This window comes from Epinephelus moara, chromosome 20 (assembly GCF_006386435.1).
Source record: "Epinephelus moara isolate mb chromosome 20, YSFRI_EMoa_1.0, whole genome shotgun sequence".
NCBI lineage: Eukaryota > Metazoa > Chordata > Actinopteri > Perciformes > Serranidae > Epinephelus > Epinephelus moara.
In genome coordinates, this window is record NC_065525.1 from 19803724 (window position 1) to 19824545 (window position 20822).

Sequence of the window (20822 nt, forward strand, 5' to 3'; positions counted from 1 at the left end):
CCCCTGTCGACGACCACGGTGTACAAATCAAGCGCACGCGTACAGTCCACTCGGCTCCGAACGTGACGTATTTCCTGAAGAAAAGGGTTTGTGGCAGTTTGTTGTCATCTCCATCCAGTAGTGAACCGTTGCATTGTATTGGCATGCAGCCCCTTATTCTCCATTTTTCTCTATCCGTGTATTTACTTGGCGTGTGTGAATTAATGCCCGCATACTCTAGAATAACAGCAAAACAAGCCAAGTGAAATAACTGGTAGCGTTAGAGAAATAACCGGGCGCGACGGTTGAAGTTAACTGGCAAAATATAATTAACCATGGTGGTGGTGGCAAGTTGGTGGCGGATCACAAGCAAGACCGGGTAGTTGAATTCAGCACTTTTGGGAGGAGGATGGGCGTGTGCGGGTCGCATTATTATTCATCTCCTGGACCGAGCGAAGGACCTGCAGCCTCAGGTTAGATGTAAAGTTGAAAGTCAAGCCTCAGGAGAAGAGGGAGTCTCCGCCCGGAGGAAGGAGAAGAGGAGAATGAGGAGGCATGACGTCTCGTTTCTTACTGGCATCTTAGTTGTTGTAAAAAGCCACGAGTTAGATGTGTTCAAAGCAGGGAGGGGAGCTGTGGCAGAGTGGGTGGGAACAATGGGAGTATTTGCGGAAAGCATGAAGGCTATTTTAGCATAAACTCTCTGCCAGCGCTGCCGACTGCTCTTCCCAGTCTTCCCAGTCAGGTGAATCCTCCCCCAGTGAGGCTAACCGGCTTTCTTTATCTAGCATAGGTGGACCTTTTCTTCTGTGGAAGGAGACATGACTTGACCAGCTTTGGTCCTCAGCGCTTTCTCTCTGAAGTTTATTGTTGGTAAGATAACTGCATGTCTGTTGTAACTCTTTGTATTTACTGTGTTGTTTTCTGCACCATGTCTCAATTGACTCTGCTCAGATTTATGCTCTGCTTTCCTCCCCACTCTCTGTCTCTCTTGAGGCTCTTGCATTTGCTTTTTTCTCTTATTCACCCTGAAGCCTTAATAGGCTAAACCCCCCTCATCAAGTACTTTTATCAGTGCAAGATGGGAATTGCTGTAATACATTTCAGTTAGTTCTGCTGCTCAGGCAAGGCAGAGATTGTTTAGACTACGCACTATTCTTCCTCTCTGGCATCAGATATATGTGCCTATTTTAAGACAGGCAAAGTGAGCTCAGTTTGAACCAACAAGCTGCAGAAACTTTAAGTGATCTTAACTCATCCTATTTGTCCTCTGGTTATCATTATTTTCTACCTCAAGTGCAACTCCCACTGGGATCACAACAAGGGAGGAAGTCAAGGTCACCAGCTACTGAGGCAAACAACACAGCTCCAAGCATCCTCCATAGTCAGATTACACTACCTCTCCCATCAAAGATTACCCTAAAAAAATAATCTTTCATGTCTTTGTTAAGCCTAAATCTTGCCCAGGCCAGTGAAGAGATCAAAGCTATTAAAAGGGTAGGTCCTGCTCTATGTTTGCAGCTGGAGGAAGTCGGACTGGGTGGCTCACAGACACACTTTGCCCTCACACCACCTCTCCATCTCCATCTCCATCGCCATCGCTGTTGATTCGTCACCTGGGCTTGGTTTAACAATATTGCTATCCCCTCAGCTGTGAGCTCCTGGGAGCACACATTTTATAAGAAGCATAAAACAGGGATGCAGTGAAGGAGAAAGAAGTAGGAAGACAAACTTGTCAACAGTATAACTCATCTATAAACTAGGGCAGAGAGTGTTGTGGATGAGAGGAAGTTTGACACAGGGAACAATGCCAAGATTCAGATGGCTGTAAAAATTGGGTTGGATCTCTCTGTGGGACATTACTTACAGAATTGATTCTTTCTCCTGGACACATCGCTGCTGCCCTAGACAACACTTTATCAGGTTTTTCCATCTCTGTAGCTCGTAGGCAGTGGAAGCGAAGATGGATCAGGCTTTAGTGGTACTCAGCCACAGCGTTCTCGCTCACTTCAAAGGGTGTCTCAGATGATCGCTGTACAGCTCATTTCAAGCTGTGTACTGGTGTCCTGACAGAGCACAACATGCCTGTGCAGTGCCTCTGGTTTTCCAATCACACTCTTAACTTGGAGCAATTTTCCCTCTCAGGAGAGGATGCTTGGCTGTCAGTGGTACTTCACAAATGCTGCAGTTCTCTCCTGTGCCTTGGTTTTCTGTGAGAGGGCAGTCCAGAGCACATGGTGGGTGTTGGGCAGCCTGAAATAGAGCTGGAGTGCTGCTGCATATGGTCTGTCACAGCCTCATGTGCTTATCATTACCAATGGAAATTGCTTGTTCATCCCCATCAAGAGCAGATATGCTGTTCTGTCACATAATGTTTATTGCCTCTCATCGGAGTGATACTTATGTAGAGAAAGTTAAGTGATGCAGATGCTGTTTGTTAGATACACATTGGCTTCTGCTGCTGTTTACTAAGCAGTTTCTCTGGTGCAGCAAGGGGTCAAGTGTTTTCCTGGTCATACACATTTTCCAGATGGATAGGAAAATCTAATTGGCAACTTTCCGGTCTCAAGCCCTGTTCTCTTTACTCCAACTTTGCCCCACCAGCATTTAATAAGATCTAGACCTGAGCAATACTAATAAAATCAAATATTATAATGTATTGGACTCAGTGTCACTATATTGATAATAACATTATCAGTTTGACTGTTGGCATTTTAATCAGCAGTGGAAATTATGGCCAAGCAGAAAGTCATTCATTATCATTTCACTCAGCTACAACTGACCAGCACTGGATTTACGAGGGCAATACCAAGATGGATGTTTGAGATTGTTAAGAGAGCTGTCTGATGTGTATTTTCAAATTTGGTTAACAAAGAGATGTCACAAAGATGTTTAATGAGGCCAGTTATGTTTCAGTTGAGCAATCAGCAATAATATGCTTGATCAAAGATGGCAGCAGTCAAAATAAGATCAGCTAATGAGCAATAAACTTGAAATGTAGTTATGAAATTATTGTAAACAGCTGTAAATGCAAACATAAATACCAGACCTGTCACAATCTAACGGAACTGCTACCGACATTAACAATCTATGACAAGACAGAATTGGCCAATAATATACCTCCTCCTGATGTGTGTGTCGGGCTGTATTAGTGATGTAGTACTCGAGATAGGTCTTGGTCCCAGGACCACTTTTTGAAGGTCTTGGTCTCATCTCAGACTCAGTCTTGTCTCTGTCTCAGACAAAAGGGCTCAGGATTTTATTTCAAGACCACACCTGCAGGGATACCAATAAATTGCCTGTGCAAAAAAGGAGTGTTGCATAAAAATGGTGAAGTTGATTCAAGCTTCTTAGTGTTTGTTTTTATGTGTTTGCTCATAGAAAACAAAGGAAACTTCCCAGAAATAAAATTCACCTCTGCAATGCCTCTTGATTATCTCATCAAGACTTTTCTTATAGTGTGCTTATACACACACACATATATATATATCCCATTGTGATAAAAAAAAAGGTGAATGAAAAGGAATCTTTATTTGTTTTCTGTGGGTGTTTTTATGAGGACGTGAATCTTTGAGATCAGTGTGAGGAGTGCACATTTTCTTGTATTAGTGTCCTGAAGTGTGGGACTCAAACTGGTCTGGTCTTGAGCTTGACTTGGTCTCTCAAACCCTCAATGCCTTGGTCTTTTCTCGGTGTTGAAACACTTCGGTCTTGGTCAGGACTTGGTTCTGGTGTAGGTGGAGCTGTATTTTGCGATACGGTTTAGACCATCGTATCTTATGGCTATAACATACAGCCTGTAAGATCAGCAAAAGACAACATAGTACGGCTACAACTAACGGTTATTTTCATTGTAGATTAATATCTTGATCATTTTCTCAAATCATCGATTAGTTGTCCAGCCCATAAAATGTCAGAGAATGGTGAAGAATGTGGATCCATTTTTCCCAAAGCCCAAGGTGACCTCCTAAATTGTCTTGTTTTCTCCACAACCCAATGACATTCAGTTCAAGTCAAAGAGGAGTAAAGAAACCTGAAAAATATTCACATTTAAGAAACCAGAAATGAAGGAGTTTTAAATTCACACTGACTTATTGATAATCTAAGTAGTTGGTGATTGTCTTAATAATTGACAGCTAATCGATTAATCATAGCAGCTCTACAGTGTGAATATTATTGTACTGATATCACCAAAATTCCCCCCCAGATCTGCCTCGATTTTTGCACAATCTTCAGACGGACGTACAGTATAACAGATCTTAAATGATAGTGTTTCTCAAAGCTGCAAGTCTGTAAAATATCCAGCAGTGCTCTACGCTGCTGGATTTTGCCCACAGGCTCAAATGATCATATCAAGACAATAATGAATGCACAATGTTAATGCATTGCTGATACATCTCCCGCTCTTCTCAGTGCCGTTGAATAGTGAGGGGGCGTCTCAGGACAGGAATCACACTGTGGTTAGTTTTTACACCACAGTCGTGGTTCTGTTGGCCGCTGAGCTGCTCCAGCAGAGTGGCTGGGGGTGAAGTGCGCTCCTCGAGTGCACCTCAGTTGTCATCGCTGAGGCAGACAAGAGGATTGTTCATTATGAATTTTCTAAACAGAACATCTAAGCAAAATGTTTTGATAGGAACTACCTGTTGTTGCTGCTGCTGTTCTGTTCAATAATAGAGAAAGTGTTTTTTGAAAAACTGGAATCTTTGATCAGATATTCTCAGCATCCTTATCGCCTTGAGATACTGAACTACATTTGAGGTCTGTCAATAGCTTGAAACAGAAGGTGGTTGAATTAATAATTCAAAGCTGTCATGTTATTTTAGCATACCGCGGGTCCACAGGTCACTTATCCACCCCTGCATTTCCACTGGCTCGCTTACTCGAGTATGGTACTAATCTCGAAAGAGGTTATGCAACCGCTTTTCTATTTTCCATCACAGTTTACATCCTAAAGTCTTAGGTTCTCCCATGGTTTGAAGGTTGAAGTTTCATCTCAGTTTTAGGCCTTTGATGTATATTGTAAGAGTAAGCAGCCTCTTGTTAACTCCTCTCCAGGCTGTGTTTTGATAGAAGGTGTTTGGGGCGTTGTGTTATTATGTGCTCGTTATTTTCCGCAATGCTGCGAAGGGGAGGGATACCCCCATCTCTCTCCTCCTCCTTCTCCCATCTCTTCCTCCCTCTCTCAGCCCTCTCGGTGACAGCAGACCCCCTGCTCCTGTTTTTGTCACTCCAGCATAGCATCTAATGAGCTCAGAAGAATTGCACCACGGGAAGAGTGACAGCCCCTGGTCATGTTTCCACCACCTCTCCTGCTGCTCTCCAATCACACCCACTCCTAAATGTATCTGTAAAGCCACAGATGTATTCAGTGAGCTTCTCCTCTTTGAATAGTTAGTATGCGCAACTCCCAGAAACAGGGGATAATTGTTTGGGTAAATGAAGGGTGAGGGTGTTGGTGTGCTGGTAAAAAAGTTCGGAAATGTTTCCCTGTTTTGGATATTGAATTTGAGGGAGAACGTACCTGCAAACCAATTACCTTGCTACATTTAAAATTGCACACTGCCAAGCAATACGCATTCTTTCAATTAGAGTTAGAAGGTTTCATTTTCCAAGTCCTCGAGAAATAGCCAGTTATTTGACAGGACCCATATTCACTGTAGAAAATCAATATGGATGTGCTCACTAAAAGGATTTTTTTAGCATGATCCAAGCTTAAGCAGCTGTGACAAACCTCGCCCCTGTTTCCCAAGAGTATCTGAAGGCTAAGATGTTTTTAGTCCCAGTGTATGTCTGTGTTGGCCTAGATCATCTGAAGGTATACTTGGACAGTAATATCATCATTTCACTGAACTGCTTCCCGGCATGACTGGACTGTCTGTGCTGCCATGTGCTGTTTTGTTTGTTGTCTTCACCCGTTATGTGCCATCTATACCAGTACAGTGGTGTCAGGAGGTGAACTGCCACCTACTGCCAAAATAATCACCACTTAATTTGAATGCATTGTGAAAATACATTGTTTTTTGTTTTTTTTATTCACCTTGAATGCCTGTAAACACATTCAGGCACAGTGGCCAGTGGAACAGTCTGCTGTACTGCAGGTTTGCCTCACCTCGCAGGAGACACTGGCTTCCATTGTTTTTCAAAAATCCATTAACAAGACTGAAAGTCTGAACTTCCACAGCAGCCCCCTAAAGCCTGCAATGTTCATCACACTCCACAATTTGAAACTGTTTGACAGAATGAACACTACAGTGATGATTTCACTGGGGCCTTCAGGCAGTGGGGATAAAAATGTTAATATGTCCTCAGGGTGGCCAGAGAGGAAAGACCACATGGTCATTAGAATAAAAATTGGTTTATCTCCTTGGGAGGCTAAAACTGCTGAGCAAATATCACGACAATCTGCCTAGTAGGTCACGGAATATGCTGTGTGCCCAACTGACAGTATGACGTATGGTCGGAGCAGATATAAATCTCATTAGGTGCTTAAAATAAAAGGATCGTCTTGTAGGAAACATGCATGTGCTAAGTCATTTTTATTGCCCATTGGTACTGAAGTATTTAGACCTAACTTTGGCATCATTACCAGGATAAAATAAAGAATATGGACTAGAACATTCAGTAATGGTGGCAAGTAGAACAACAAGTCAATGTGCTCAGTTATTTCCCCCCATTCTACTTCCCTCTGTACCATGAAAGGCTTATTTTGTTTTTGTTTTTTAATAAACATAAAAAATAACATCACATGATAAAAAATCAAATAAAGTGAACAGACTGACTTCAAAATACTTTACAACGATCATATACACATCTGCATATCAGTACTTATACACATATACATACACATACACGCAGGCATAGGTGTGCCTACTATGTATCCATGTATCTGTCCAAACCCTTTCAGTGAGTCATTTCAATTCAATAAAGCAAAAAAGAAGAAAAGTAAGAAAAGAAAAGAAGAAAAGTAAAATGGCACACAGAAAAATGGTCATCTTTTTGAAACCAGTAAATTCTATTAATTCTGTCCCAAATTCTATTCAATTTGTTCAATTCCAATCTGGAAGAAAAGGTCAGCTACTCTGTACTTGATAGGCTAATATGTATTACATCAACCCACTCTTTAACCTTTGGTACCTCTTTCTTCAGCCAATGCCAATATCTGGCATTAGCTTTTTCTTTTACTTGCAAATAACATGATATCTAAATGTATATATGTTCATTCATCATTTTCGGTAATTGCTTATCCTGTTAGGGGTCATGGGGGGGCTGGAGCCTATCCCAGCTGACATTGGGTGAGAGGCAGGGTACACCCTTGACAGGTCTCCAGACTATCACAGGGCATGACACATAGAGACAGAAAACCATTCATGCTAACATTCACACCTACGGGCAATTTAGAGTCACCAATTAACCTGCATGTCTTTGGACTGCGCTGACATGGGGAGAACATGCAAACTCTGCACAGATGGGCTCCCCCACCCTAGGTGCTGTGAGGCAACAAGGCTAACCACCACCTTAACATGATCCTAAACATATACTCATTCATTCATTCAATCATTTTCTGTATTTGTCTTCAAATCTTTTAAGTCCTTTTTTCATTTTCCTTCAGTATAATGTCTCAAATGTAAGTAGAAATTCCCCCTTAATATTTCCTCCATACATTTCTTTCACTCAAACCAGTAAAGGCTAAAAGAGGGGCAACCTCCCAAAACATGGGAGTGATCTGCTTTAATCTCATAATCTCCAGCATCTTGTGTCTTATCTTTTTGTCTGTGCTGGTGTTATAAAAAATCTTGTAAAATTTTTCCATCTGTATTTTCTACAGTATAAGGAGCAAGTTGTTTACCACAGTCGCATATTGATTTCTTTCCATTTGCTGATAGCACAATATTTTCCTTTTTCTCCTTAGGCTCCTTTGTATAATGCATCATTTCCACAACTGTATATAGTTTCGATATTAACTCCCTACCTGAATCTGAATCATATACTGATCATTTTAAACTTGGACCCATCTGGGTTCTCCCTTCTTATTGTTTGCTCTAAATAGTGTCTCAATTGATCCTTAAATTATTGGAAGCTTTAAATTTCCTTCGTCTTTAAGAGCTTCCAGTATATCTTAGGGCTCCTTGCCTAGGTTTGAAACCTCTTATCTTTGCTGTTTGGAAGTAAATCAGAATCATATGCAGTCTCTTGTAACATCCTGCTATGTACTTTCAAGCTGTTCTGTGTGAGAATTTCAGGCCAAATCTTGAGAGATATTTCCAATTGTAGATTCATCTCCCCTCTTAGGTGTGTTCTTAGTATAGGAAGGTTTATATTGTAAATTCAATTTCTTTGAATTTTTAAACCTCCCCAGAAAATCCAGCAGAAAGTTGCAAGTGAACACAGCAGACTTAAATGTGTTCAATTCAAAAAGGCTTAGATTGAACACTTAAAGTATTTCTATTCACATCAGTGTAGCGGGGATTGACTCACTGAATGGCACTTTGATGCAGTGTTGGTGGGATCAGCAGTGGGACTGGACAAGCATTTAAACCTGCATCACCTTCCTCGTCTTCATCTTTCCTAGGACGGACTGTTATACTTAGCGGATCCCACACCTTATCATCTTCTCGCTCACTTGGAGTCAGTTAACTTACCACAAAGCTTTCCTTTTTATGTGTGACTTACGGGGCTCCTTCCCAAAGACTCAAAGACTTACAAATCAAAAACCTGCAGAATGCCCCAGCCTGGAAACCTTTTTCTTTTGATCATGTGCTCAAATTATGGTCCTTTTTATCACGCTTGTTATTTTACTATTCAATTAAAATGTGCTTTACAGTACCTCCTCATACCTAATAAGTGGCTGGTTGAATTTAAATTTCTCGGAATAGTTTAAGATTAAGAGCAGCGCCTGAGTGAGAGTTTAAATGCCCTCTCCTTAAGACTCCTTTGGCCTGTCCAGCTGCCACAGCTGCTGTATCTGTGTACTGGTTTGCTTGGAGCTCGTCCTGTATTGCAGCAACATGCCTACTGTATTTCATTACCATACATTACCATTCCAGGTCTGAAAAAGAGAAGGAAGGATTGGAAAATAATTCTGTTTTCAACAGAACCCTTGTCTGTTTTGACCTAATATTTATGCTTTGCACATTTATGAAGATGTTTTTTTTTTCTTCCCTCTGAGTTTGACAGCGAACAGTGAGCTAAGTATGATGCATGCAAAGGTCTGTGGGTGTGCTGCTTATGTTTTGTACTGCAGTTTTGGGTTGTATGCTGAATGGTATCTGCAGCAGGTAATTCAGGTCCAAGAGTGACCCATTTAAAAAGGCCATGTTTGTGTTTATAGCTGGTTCTGTCCTCTCATCTCTAGGCCACTGTTCTACTTTGCTGCAGTAAGGTAGAGCAGCCCCACTCTGCCTGGGAAGCAGTGACAGACGGACGGATAGACTGCCCTGCAAAGTGTTCTCCTTTTCATGGATGCCAGGGTGGCCCTGCTGCACTTATGGACAGTCCTTGTCCTCCTGACAGCTGAACTGAAGTGGATTAATGCTGCAGAGGTCTACACCAATGCTTGGGCTGTCCAGATCAATGGGGGGCCAGAGGAAGCCGACCGCATCGCCAGGAAACATGGGTTCATCAACCACGGCAATGTAAGTCCGACTTGCAGTATGTGTGTGTGTGAATGCGCGAGTTCATACATATTGAGGAGGCGTCTCTCACACTTGACTGCGTGTACATACACAGCTACGTCTTGTAGGTGAACATCAATATTAAGAAGTGTTGTACATCAAAGCCGAGCATCAGAGAGTCAGACGTGACCCCTTCAGGCAATCCTGTTTTTGCAGCGGATTGCAAAAGTGTGGCCTCCTCCACTTCTTGTAGCTTAAGTGGGGCAAGCATGACTTCCAAACACACTGGCAGACAGTTGTGTTTACAGAGTAGTGTTAGGAATAGACAGGAATAATAAGGCTGTTATTTCAGGGTCTCAAGGAAGATAGTTATTTTTAAGTATGATGTAGGTAGTTTGGTTTTATTGCCACCACTTTAGCATCTGTTTTTGGTAATGCCAAGTCATATTAATTAAATGAGCTGTTGGTGTCATACATTTTACACATAGGCGAAAGAAAAAAAGCAAAGAATAGTGGGGGAAGTCATAGTGACTTATTGTTCTTTCAGTGGTGTGTTAAGTCCCTTGAATATGAAAATGCTTCCAAGGCTAAGCTTTTCCATATTTGTGCTCAGCAGTTGACAGTGATTCGCTATTTGGTCCCCTCTTTCCCCTGTTGCTCCACTTGAGACTTTACTTCATTTGCATGTGTCTTTGTGGAGCTGCCTGAGTGCTACACACGCCAGTGAACAGCCTTCTGGATTACTTCTTAGGAATATGCGTAGGTGGTTCTGCATATTCCCACCCCACTTCTCCCCACCTCAAAAAAAGAGGATTTTCTGAAAGAGAGGTTTGCAAAATTAATTCAGGCTTATCTTTGCTTTCTTTATTTTGTCAAAGATGGAGTTTTGTCTGGAGTGCCAGATGTTTTAAGTCTCTCTGTTATCCTAGAGAACCGTTGCCACATGGGTTTATGGCAGTCTGAACAAGATTAGATGTGTGTCATTATTAAATGCTCTTTATCGTCCGCCACCTTATATTAAATCTTATCAAGCACTGAGCTTGTCCGAAGAACTTACATTCTGCTTGGATCTAGAGTTCATTTAGTATTGATCTAGATAGCTGCAGTTGTTCCAACAGTCTAAACCCATTGTACCGCCCAGTGAAAGAAAGTGTACATTAGGTGTAATGGCCCCTAACAGACTTTTACTCTTAATTGCTTCTCTGAATTCTAAATAGAGAATCAATCTCTAGTCTTAGTGAATTGGGTAAAATGAAATGTTCAATATTCTGCTCACAGAGCACACATACATATTCTACACAATCACCCAGGGACACAATGCTGTGGAGCAAAGAAAAAAAAAAGTCTCTCTTCCTCCGAACGAGGCAATTTTTCTTCTTTCATATTCCCCTTATGTGATCACTTTCCCCGAAAAAAACTTTTATGGCTTTCTTTCTCCTGTTTATCTCTCCTTCCCTCATTTCACCCATACCTCAAAGACGTCTCCAGCTTCTATTCTTTCCGCTAAACCACAAGATTAATGTGGAGATGTATAGTTTTGTTTTTCTCCCTCTGTTAATTCGTGATTGAGTCAAAGGAGTAGAGCTAGAAGCAGTCACAGGAACGAGTCTTCTAAGATGCCTGTCACTGAATCTCTGATGCCATATGGCAGCCTGTCATTTTAATGCATCTGACATTAAGCTGCTGAGGTCCCCAAATGGGAGCCTAGCCCCAAAGTGGGTCCTATAAAAAAACCAACTCACCTCATCCCAGCCAACCATCAGTGCCTTTCTGTGGGTCTGGGTGCATGACACCGCAGCCCACAGGATGTCTTTCTCCCTTACAGAGGTGCTTTCTTCCTGAAGAAACGCTGTAGTGGAGCTTCTTTTTGCAGTTTTGATGTGAGAGGCAGCTTTTCCAACAGTGGATATAGATGTCTGCAAGTTTAGAGAAATGTATAACAGGAAAAACGGTGAAGTAGGAAAGGGAGTAGAAAGAATTGGGGTAATTGACAATTTCCTATTGGAAAAAAATAAGAAGAGTAGAAGCTAGAGACATGTGGTGATAGCATAGCAGTATGGCTGTGTGTGCATGTGGGAGAAGACTGGCAAAAAAAGAGGAAGATAGCAAAGAGAGTATGGTATTACGAGCCGAAAAGCATGAGTGCAGGATGACTGGAAGGGTGAAATTTAGTATTATCCACTGTCTGGAATTAGATTTTGTGTGAGTACATCTTCCGTCATTGTTTCACAGAGGCACCCAAATAAGTTTTTATTTTAGTCTCTAGTCCCTGAGTGGGTGCAATGAGAAAAGGATGATCTACAGGCTATGTGCAGTCAGTGTCCGTGCTGTGACAGTACAGTGCGGGTTATTTGAGGCTATGGGTTAAGCAAGGCTTTGTATGACTCGGGGGGCCTACAGGGTATATGGCTTAGTCATTTTTCCATCATCCTTGGTGGTTGTTCTACAGAGCACTTGAAGAGAGTAAGGAGGCTGATGTATAATCAGGAGGTAATGGGATTTTTATCACTAACATGATTACGGGATCATCACGTAACTGATTATTTGTTCGCTGCAGTGCTCAGAAATGCCTTATTGTCTCAGTTCATCTTTACGTATCCGCAGATTCACTCATTATGCTTCAGCCTAATTTTATTTGAGTGGGCGTTAGAGGAAGAAAGCATGCTTATGTGATTGTGCATGTGCGAGCGTGTGTTCAGAACCAGGGTTTAAGTGTAAATGTCATCAAGACTTCCCAGTGTGCATCGGCGGCACTTAACAAATTGTCACAGAGGGCTGTTGTATCTGTTTCTCTGTAATCTGTTCAATAGGATGTTTTTTTTTCTTCTCCCAATAATGCTTTTGTGTCTGTGTGGGAGTTCCAGACCAGGGTTTAGAGCTAAATGTCACGTTGTTTTCTTGGTGAGCCGAGTCAGAATCATTGTTTTTATGAGGATGGGCAGGCTCTGTGGGCGTTGACAGACTGAATCACCCCGCTCTGTGGAGTAGACGTCTAATGCCAGAGCCTCTCTCTGTGTCTCTCTTTCAATCGCTCTCTTTCTACATCTCTCCATCTGGGTCTCTTGGTCTTGGTTTCTGTCTATTTATAGCTAACCTCCTCAAAAAACTGTCTATAGTGTAATCTGAAATAAACAAAACGCAGGTTATCCAACTTCCCACCCTCTGCTCCAGCTGTCATGGCTGGCCCTCTCTTCAAAAGCTGCAGGAAAACATACTGCTGGCTCTTGTGTTGCAGAGGTAACAGGTAATTTCCAGTTGGTGAGCAAATGTTTGATTGCAGTCACCCTGTGTCGGCTGATTGCACTATAATATTCCTTCAAAATTCAATATTCCTGTCGCAATTTTGCTTTTTCAGACCGCTGTTTTCCAATTTCATACCATAACAGCCCCACACGCGCATAAACACACGCACGCTCTGTGCTAGGTGGAATGTAATGCGTTCCAAGGCCATTGTCCATTACTCATGATACCCTGCCAACTGTGTGATCAGCCTACTAGCCAGTTCCCTCTCTATCGCTCTCTCTGTTTGTCGATTCAATTCAAATGAGGTGTATTGGCATGAAATGTAACAAAATGAATACATGAAATACATCTCACTCTCTGCGTATCTGGTGTCTGTGTGAGCTGGTCACAGCCCATCAGGATTGAGTTCATGTTTTATTGCACAAGAAATGACACTGATGCTTTTAAGAATGCACAAGGGCAGTTTGCTCTGTGGGTGAGGAGAGTTTGATTATTTTATATTTGAATTTCTATTTGTAAAGCAAGCTCCGTCGGGCTGATTGTCTCAGATAGTGTCATTGCTTTTATCTTTGCTTTCATTTGGCTTGAGTGCAATTCGGAGGCATGTGTGTGTTTGTGTGTGTGTGTGGCGCCGTTGTTTGGCTTGCTGATGTTTTTGTCCTCATTTTAAGGTAATAGTTTATTAAAAGGAACATCAAAAGTATGTCTCTTTCCCTCTCTCTGGTTCTCCATCTCTGTCTTTGCTTGTTGTTTTCTCTCCAGTGCATACCCCTTCTGAGATGTTCATATCCTCACACTTTGCCACTCTAGTTTCACTCATAAACCCCGTACTACACTGTTCTGCAGCAGTGCCTGCACCTGCAGTATTTGCTGTCTTCTATTTCCCTCAGGACTTTGAAGGGAAATAAGGAGTGCCTCTCTGAATAAAGCTGTGAAGTCTTGCCGTTGGCACTAACGAATCGCAACAGAAAGAGTCTCCAGAGGTGCTAATATATTATAATGGTACCAGGAGAATATTCTCAGAGAGAGTAAGATTCGGTCTCCTTTTTCTTTTTCTTTTTTTTTTGTTCCTGTCAAACTAATGTCCCAAGTCATTTTCAGGATGATTTGTTTGTCTTTCTTCCTTTGTTCTCTGTTTATTTTTTGATCGGTAAACACTTTGTCACTGCAATAAATATTCACTTTGGAGGACTGGTATTTACCTTTTCAGATGATGCAGAAGTGATTAATCTAGCATCGTCTGATCCCCAATGTAAACAAGCACTCATATCCAAATTTGAATTCACTGGCTGAGCTTCAAGGCAGTTGAAAGAAATCTTTAACATCCACTGACTTACTTGTATTTGATAACTGCGTTATGTCATTGTAGTCACCAAAATGGACATTAACCTAATAGGGCTGCCCCCTAATAGTCAACCAAACGTTAGTCGATCAGAAAGGTTATTAGTCCGCAAGACTTCAGTTGAAGACATGGCATTTGTATGGCCCCTAATTAACAGGGCTGGTACATGCAATTATTATTAACATGTCGGACAGGAAATCCAAAGTGTGGGATCACTTTGAGATGGTGAAGGACAAACCCAAGGTGGTATGTAAACTCATCTTCATTGGACGACTACAAACATGATGTATCATCTGAAACGTGTAAGTAGCTACATGCCCATTAGCCACTTAGCACAATCATTAGTGCTTTGCCGACAGCGTCATTAACAGGCGGCTCGCTCAGTGTGTGACGTGCACTTGCAGATAAAATACAGGCCTATATTAATGAAGGTTCATTAGTACAGTTTTGTGTTTCTCTGTAATGTAGCACAGTGTTAACAGTGTTACTGATACTATTCTTTCTCACACTTTGAACTCAAACCATTGTGTTGCCCCGCCCAAAATATATAATTTAATAATTACATTAATATCATAAACATGCGGGCGACTTGTTGACTAATGGGGCTAAATTGGTGCTAACTATTGGTGGACTAGGAAAATTCTTAGTTGGGGTGCAGCCCCAGATCCTAACATAACCATAGACTGTATAAAAGAAGTGGACGTAGCAGCTGTGGCATCGCCCATTGGTTTGTTTCGAAGCCTCGAGTTTGGCATTTTGACAGTCGCCATCTTGGCTTTTTGGAGCTCAAAGTAACAATATTTGAACGGGAGGGCGGAGCTGTGGAGGAACAAGGGGTGGATCTGACTATGAACCTGAGGACAGGCCCTTAGTTGCAACTTATCAGTCACAAGGCAGCTACACCCTAAGGCATACTTTACCGTCTTTTTAACTCTAAATGGGACCTTAGTTTACAACATTATCATCATGCTGTGTTGAAGACTTGAAACTAGCTATTTAGACCATTAACTTGTTAGGAAAATGTTTAATGAGTTAATAAATCAAGTGAGAAGTAGGGACATTTTCGCATGGACCACTTAACAGTCAGACTTCGTTTGCAACCAGCGGAGTCGCTCCCTCCTGCATAGAAAGAATGCAGGTTTAAGGCACTTCCTGGTTGGCTTCACATTTCAGAACCAGAGGCCAGAACCTCTTTTATACAACAGGGTTGTGAGAAAAGTGAAGGAGGTGTTAAAATGAGGTCAAAAAAAGATGAGTGGTGATTTATTGAATGGAAGTCTGGTTGAAATGTAGTATTTGGTCATAATAGCAACTGAGCGTTACAGCACATATACCTATGAAACATAATAGTGCACTTTCTGAGTTTGTAAATGTTGTCTTATACATACAGATGATTTCTGTTATTGGGAAATTACTGTATCTGGGAAGTGTTTGCTTTCTGCTTAAGTGGAGAAAAAAAAAGTGTAAAATATGCAGCGTTGCTCTTGGTGTGTTTACATTTTCCACTGGTTGGGAAATATACTGTCAGTGTGTTCATCATTATTTATTCAGAATATTAATATTCATACATTGATTGACAAACATTGCCTAAATTATTTTCTGCTCTCGCAGCACCATTTCCTCCCAAACATAATTAAGCTGCATGACATGATTCAAAGCTGCACAAATTTCAAGACAAGGGCCCTCAGATCCCCCATTTTCTTTTTTTGGGGCAGAAACTGGAAATGTGAGGAGCAGGGGCATAAGACCAGTAGAACACTGCTCGGGACATTTGCACCAATGCTGTTTGAGCTCTAACCACTCTGCTATCGGTCACCTAGATCCTCCATTTTCAGTCATTTCACACCAATACCCAGTCCATTTGACAGAAACCAATCCAATACCACAGCATCACTAGCATGTCATTTGCACCACCACATAACTGAATTTGAATCTGAAGTTGTGAATACTCCGTGAAATCAATTGGCAGCGAGCCTAAATGGTCATCTTAGTTAGAACTTGAATTGAAGAATTTCCATCTAATTCAGTGTGTTGAAGTACAGCTGGGCTGTGGAGTCCTTGGCGTGTTGATCAATAGTGGAAAAATGAATGTAATGTAGATATCTGTATCCCATGAGAATTCTGAAGAAATGTTATCTTCTCTGTAATAACGTGATTATCTCTGTAAGCCACAGCTTTCTGTCGACAACCAGATGCTGCCTCATTCTGAACTACATGGGTGGTTAAAAATGTTTCCTTATGGCACAAAATGTATAAGAAATTACTCAAACTCATTTGTCTTGTTGCTAAAGGATGTAAATAACATTGAATTTATTAAACTAAAATACATCTCTTATATAAAAAAATAAGTAATTAATGAAAAATTCCCCAAGTCAATAGATATTTTACTCATAAATATATTATAAGAGTTTACTTTCTAGCTAAAGTCATGAAAACTAACTAGTCTTGTAGCTTTGTATCACCCTTCATATCACCCTGTATCGTGAATATTTTTAATCCACTTTTAGCAGGCAAATACTAATAAAATATTACATCTCAGGAGGGGATTGGGTCACAGTTTGTTGACATTATATGTCTTTTAAATTGCAAATGTGTAAACAAGTAACTGTCTGTTGGCATCAGAAATTAAATTTTTAACCTTACGGTCTTCTTTTGTTTTTGTTTCTGTATCGGGTAGCTACATGGCCTTTTCTCTTTCTCTCTCTTTCTCTTTCTCTTTGTGTGCGCGTGTGTGTGCGTGATGGTTAGTTATCTTAGTGTTTGGTGCAACCTTCTGCTCGTTCTTACTGCCTCACAGCCACACTGTACAGCCGCTGTGACTGTCTGCCCGCTGGCACACCAATCTACAGCCTGTTCTGGCATTAGGTTGCCATGGAGAAAATTGCCAGCATATTATTTGCAGTAGATTGACTCCAGTGCTGCAAAAGTGGGAGTCATTTTTTGTTGGCAATACATTACCACATATTTTCCTTTTTCTTAAGGCCACTTGGCATTTAAAAAAAGCCGTCCCCTTCTTATTGCCGTTCGTACTTAATTATGAAATTTAAATGAGGCTCATATGGCTGAAGGACCCTTTTAGTATGCCTGTCTTCCTGTGTTTATTCATAAATATGTAGCATTCAGTATATATTCGATATCTATTTGGACACAACTTAAGTCTTCTTCCCCTTTTTTTAAGGGTTTGTAAGGTATTCTATACCTGCACCATCCTCTTGCCACCACAGTGTCCTATGAAATCCACTGGGAATGTTGCTTTGCTTATCATTTCCCCTTTGTGGCTCTTTGACATTTTGACCCTCTATCCTCTTTAATCTCTTCCTTTCTTAAAACTTCCAATATTCGCAGGTTGTTTGCAGGTCTGGTCTCCAGTCAGTTTCCCCTCTTCTTCACCCTGCTTTCTCTTCTCTTGGCTCTCTCTCTCCCTGCTCTTTCAGCTGTCCTGTCCTCTCCTCCCTGTCTTCATCCTCGAGCTTCCAGTTTATTTCAGTGTTTACTGATCTGGGTGAAGTGTACCTCGTCGTCCCAGAGCTGTCTCTCATTTAAATGCACCACTTCATTATATGGAGCCTGCAGCCACAGACCTTTTAGCTGTTTCCAAAAATGTATCCAAGAAATGGGTTGGTGCTGTGCCAGAGAGACGCAGAAATCATTACTCAAAAGGTACTCAAAAGTACGTTTTATAACTGAAGAAACTTTGACCTATAAAGTTCTAGTTACGCATGCTAATAGCAGGGCATTGGTAACAAGTGTGTAGTCAGGTTCTGGGCTGGAAGAGAGGGAAGGTTAAAAGAGGGTTTGTGAAAAAGGTGGTGAGATGACTCAAAGACCAGGCAGTATAAATCAAGTGTGTGGAAAAGGATAAAGTCTATCAGACTGCTCTCTGTTCCTCTGAGATATGGAGCCAGCCATGCATGTGCATTGTCTGCCTCCATTCGGGTCTCTTATCCTCAGGGAGGTCTCTTTTAAGACTACTCAGATTCATAATCTGCCCATTATTGACTTGGGATGGCCTTGAGTAAATTGAAGATGGAGCTTTTCTTTTGTAAAGCATTGACTTTTTTTTCAAAGGGAAGAAATGTAGCGACAATATGAGGCTCGGCTTCAGCCACAATGGCCACCACTTTGCGACATTGTCTCGTTCTTTAGCTACAGTATTTAACTTCCACAGCTATTCTCTGTGGCATGTATGTTGAGTTTTATAACGGTGTAATCATACCATGCCATGGCATACGTATGATGGCAAAAAAAAGGGAAAACACATGACCAAACACTGTTTTTTTTTTGTTTGTTTTTTTCAGATTTGCACACCTAATAATATATTTTCAATATCCTCCTGAGCTCCGAAATTTTGTTTGGTAGGCATTTTTAATTTCTCCTAGCTATTTGGGATCAGTAGGACCTGATAAGTATAAAAAACTAAACACTGTCTATGTTAAGTCCCAATGTCCTCAAATGAGTATGTCCTAATTAACAGTGTCTTAGCTTGTTACTGTTACTAAATCTGGTCACATTTGTATTCTGTATCAAACTACAGTCATTATTAATCAGAAATAAACAAGTTTCAACCATAAAATGTGATCAGGTTTTGGACCTTGTCCACTTTTGTATCGGGATCGGATGCGGACTGACTTGGCAGAGATGGCCGCCATCTTGTTTTTACATGGATCAGTGTATTGTGCAAATGAACCTTTCGCATGTTCACCGACGAATACGTTGTTACAACCTTTACTTCTTCGAGATGATCAAGTTTGATCGTCTTCTTAGTAGTGTTGTCACGGTACCAAAATTGGGACCCACAGTACAATACCAGTGAAAGTATCACGGTTCTGAGTAGTATCACGATACCACAGCAAAAATGAGGCAGATGTGCCTTTTGTCATTTATAAAAAGATAAATCACTTTTCTATAATACATCAATGATATTTCAATGGAATAAATCACTTATTGACTTATTCATACTTCAAAAACGGCATCAATAAGTGATTAACATAGGAGGGGTCAAAATAAAATAAATAAATAGAATAAAAATCAACCAGCCACCCTCCTGCTCTGATAAGTTAAGAGCAGAGGTTTGTGGGCCGTTACCTGCCACAAAGAGAGAAATATGAACGGCTCGTCTCTCCATTGACAGGTCACATACCTGTGTGCCGCCACGGCTCGGCTGTTCAGGTATTTCTGGGCAGTCATGACACCAACGAAGAGGAAATTATTGGACCTGGAGCCGGGCTTCTCGGTCACCGGTAAGCCGTTATCTTGCACCGCGGAGCACTATGGCCGCCGTATTTGACAGCAATATGGCGGAGACTCTGCCATATTCCTGTCTGTGACCCCCATTCACAGGATTCGCCTTTCGTTTCTGCTGCAGGTCGAAATCTGTACTCACACAGCATGCTCCTGAATGATTTCTTTTGCTCGCACTAAACTATTTGTAGTCACAAATGTGAGTACAATGCTCGCACCGTACAGCTCTGTGGAAAACAAGTACCGCGGTCCACCGTTGGTACCAGTATACCGTGCAACACTACTTCTCAGCTCTCTGCCAGGGCCCTGCCAGGGCCACAAGATGGAACAGAAAATTGCCCAAGAATGAGGACAACAGGTCTAAGTTCAGTAGAATGAAGTATAAGGTCACGTAAATCAAAATGAGATGTCCACATATGAGTACGGAGGGTCTCAGGAGGATATAAGCCTGTTAAGACTTGGTATTTAAATGCTTTTCAGTGATCTGAACACAAGTAGACAGCTGAGACACAACACCATAGACAACTTGTGTTCATATTTCATTAAGGCCTTAGAAGATCAAAGGGTCCAGTGCAGCATTATGACATCAACACTCTCACTAGCATGCTCATTAGTCACGTTAACAGTTGTGTCAGTAAGACTGGAGATAAAGCTTTCAGCCGAAATCGATCCGTCTCCTTCCATAGGGCAAAACAATGGATGGTCACACAACACTTCATCCAACTCATCATGAAATAGGCAAGCTAGAGAGCATTAGGCCCTTGTCACCAACACAATCACCATGGCCAGCATTGATGATGTAGTCCTTGCCGGCAAGGACACATCAGGACACATTAGCATTTACATTACAAAAGATATGTAGTCAAATGTTCCCCAGACCACCTCGGCAAGTGGTTTGAGTTATCGGATCACAATGCGTCCTGGTGGTTGTTTACACCTGTATTTAGCGCTGTCAACATGTGATTAGACCACTTAAAGGATAACTTCGGTATCTTTCAACCTGGGCCCTATTTCCCCATGTGTATGTGTGTGTATGATTCATAGGTACAACTCGTTTTAAAATTGGTTCAGTATTAAGGGAGGCGGATGCAGCCGGCAGCCGCAAGGTAGATATGGGGGCAAATGCGTCCCGTATAAGTTTGCGCATTAAAAGTGCTTTTTATCGCCACTGACCGGTTCAGATCGCCCGTGCTATCTCTGTAGATAGCATACTAAGCATTTCCCTTACCCTTCACTTTCTGTGGGCTGTGTGTGACGTCATCTCGCGAGAGCTTTGCTTGTTGCCGGAAGAAAACAGAGGAGCCATGCTGAGCGCCGCACAGAGTGGCGCTGGTTGTCCCGGAGTACAGTTGAGAGTTTTACTGCATCGGTATCATGGCTGCATATTTACCCGATTTCGAGAATGA

The 20822-nt window shown here is 41.6% G+C and overlaps 1 protein-coding gene across 1 annotated transcript in view; it reads left to right on the plus strand.

Moving 5' to 3' along the window:
- The first annotated feature begins 102 nt into the window (after nucleotides 1-102).
- furinb (furin (paired basic amino acid cleaving enzyme) b) overlaps nucleotides 103-20822 on the plus strand; it is a 103079-nt gene continuing 82359 nt past the window's right edge. The window contains exons 1-2 of the mRNA XM_050072175.1: nucleotides 103-852; nucleotides 9332-9611. Coding sequence (XP_049928132.1) covers nucleotides 9435-9611 — 177 coding nt within the window. The 5' untranslated portion in view covers nucleotides 103-852; nucleotides 9332-9434. The remainder of the gene's footprint in view (nucleotides 853-9331; nucleotides 9612-20822) is intronic.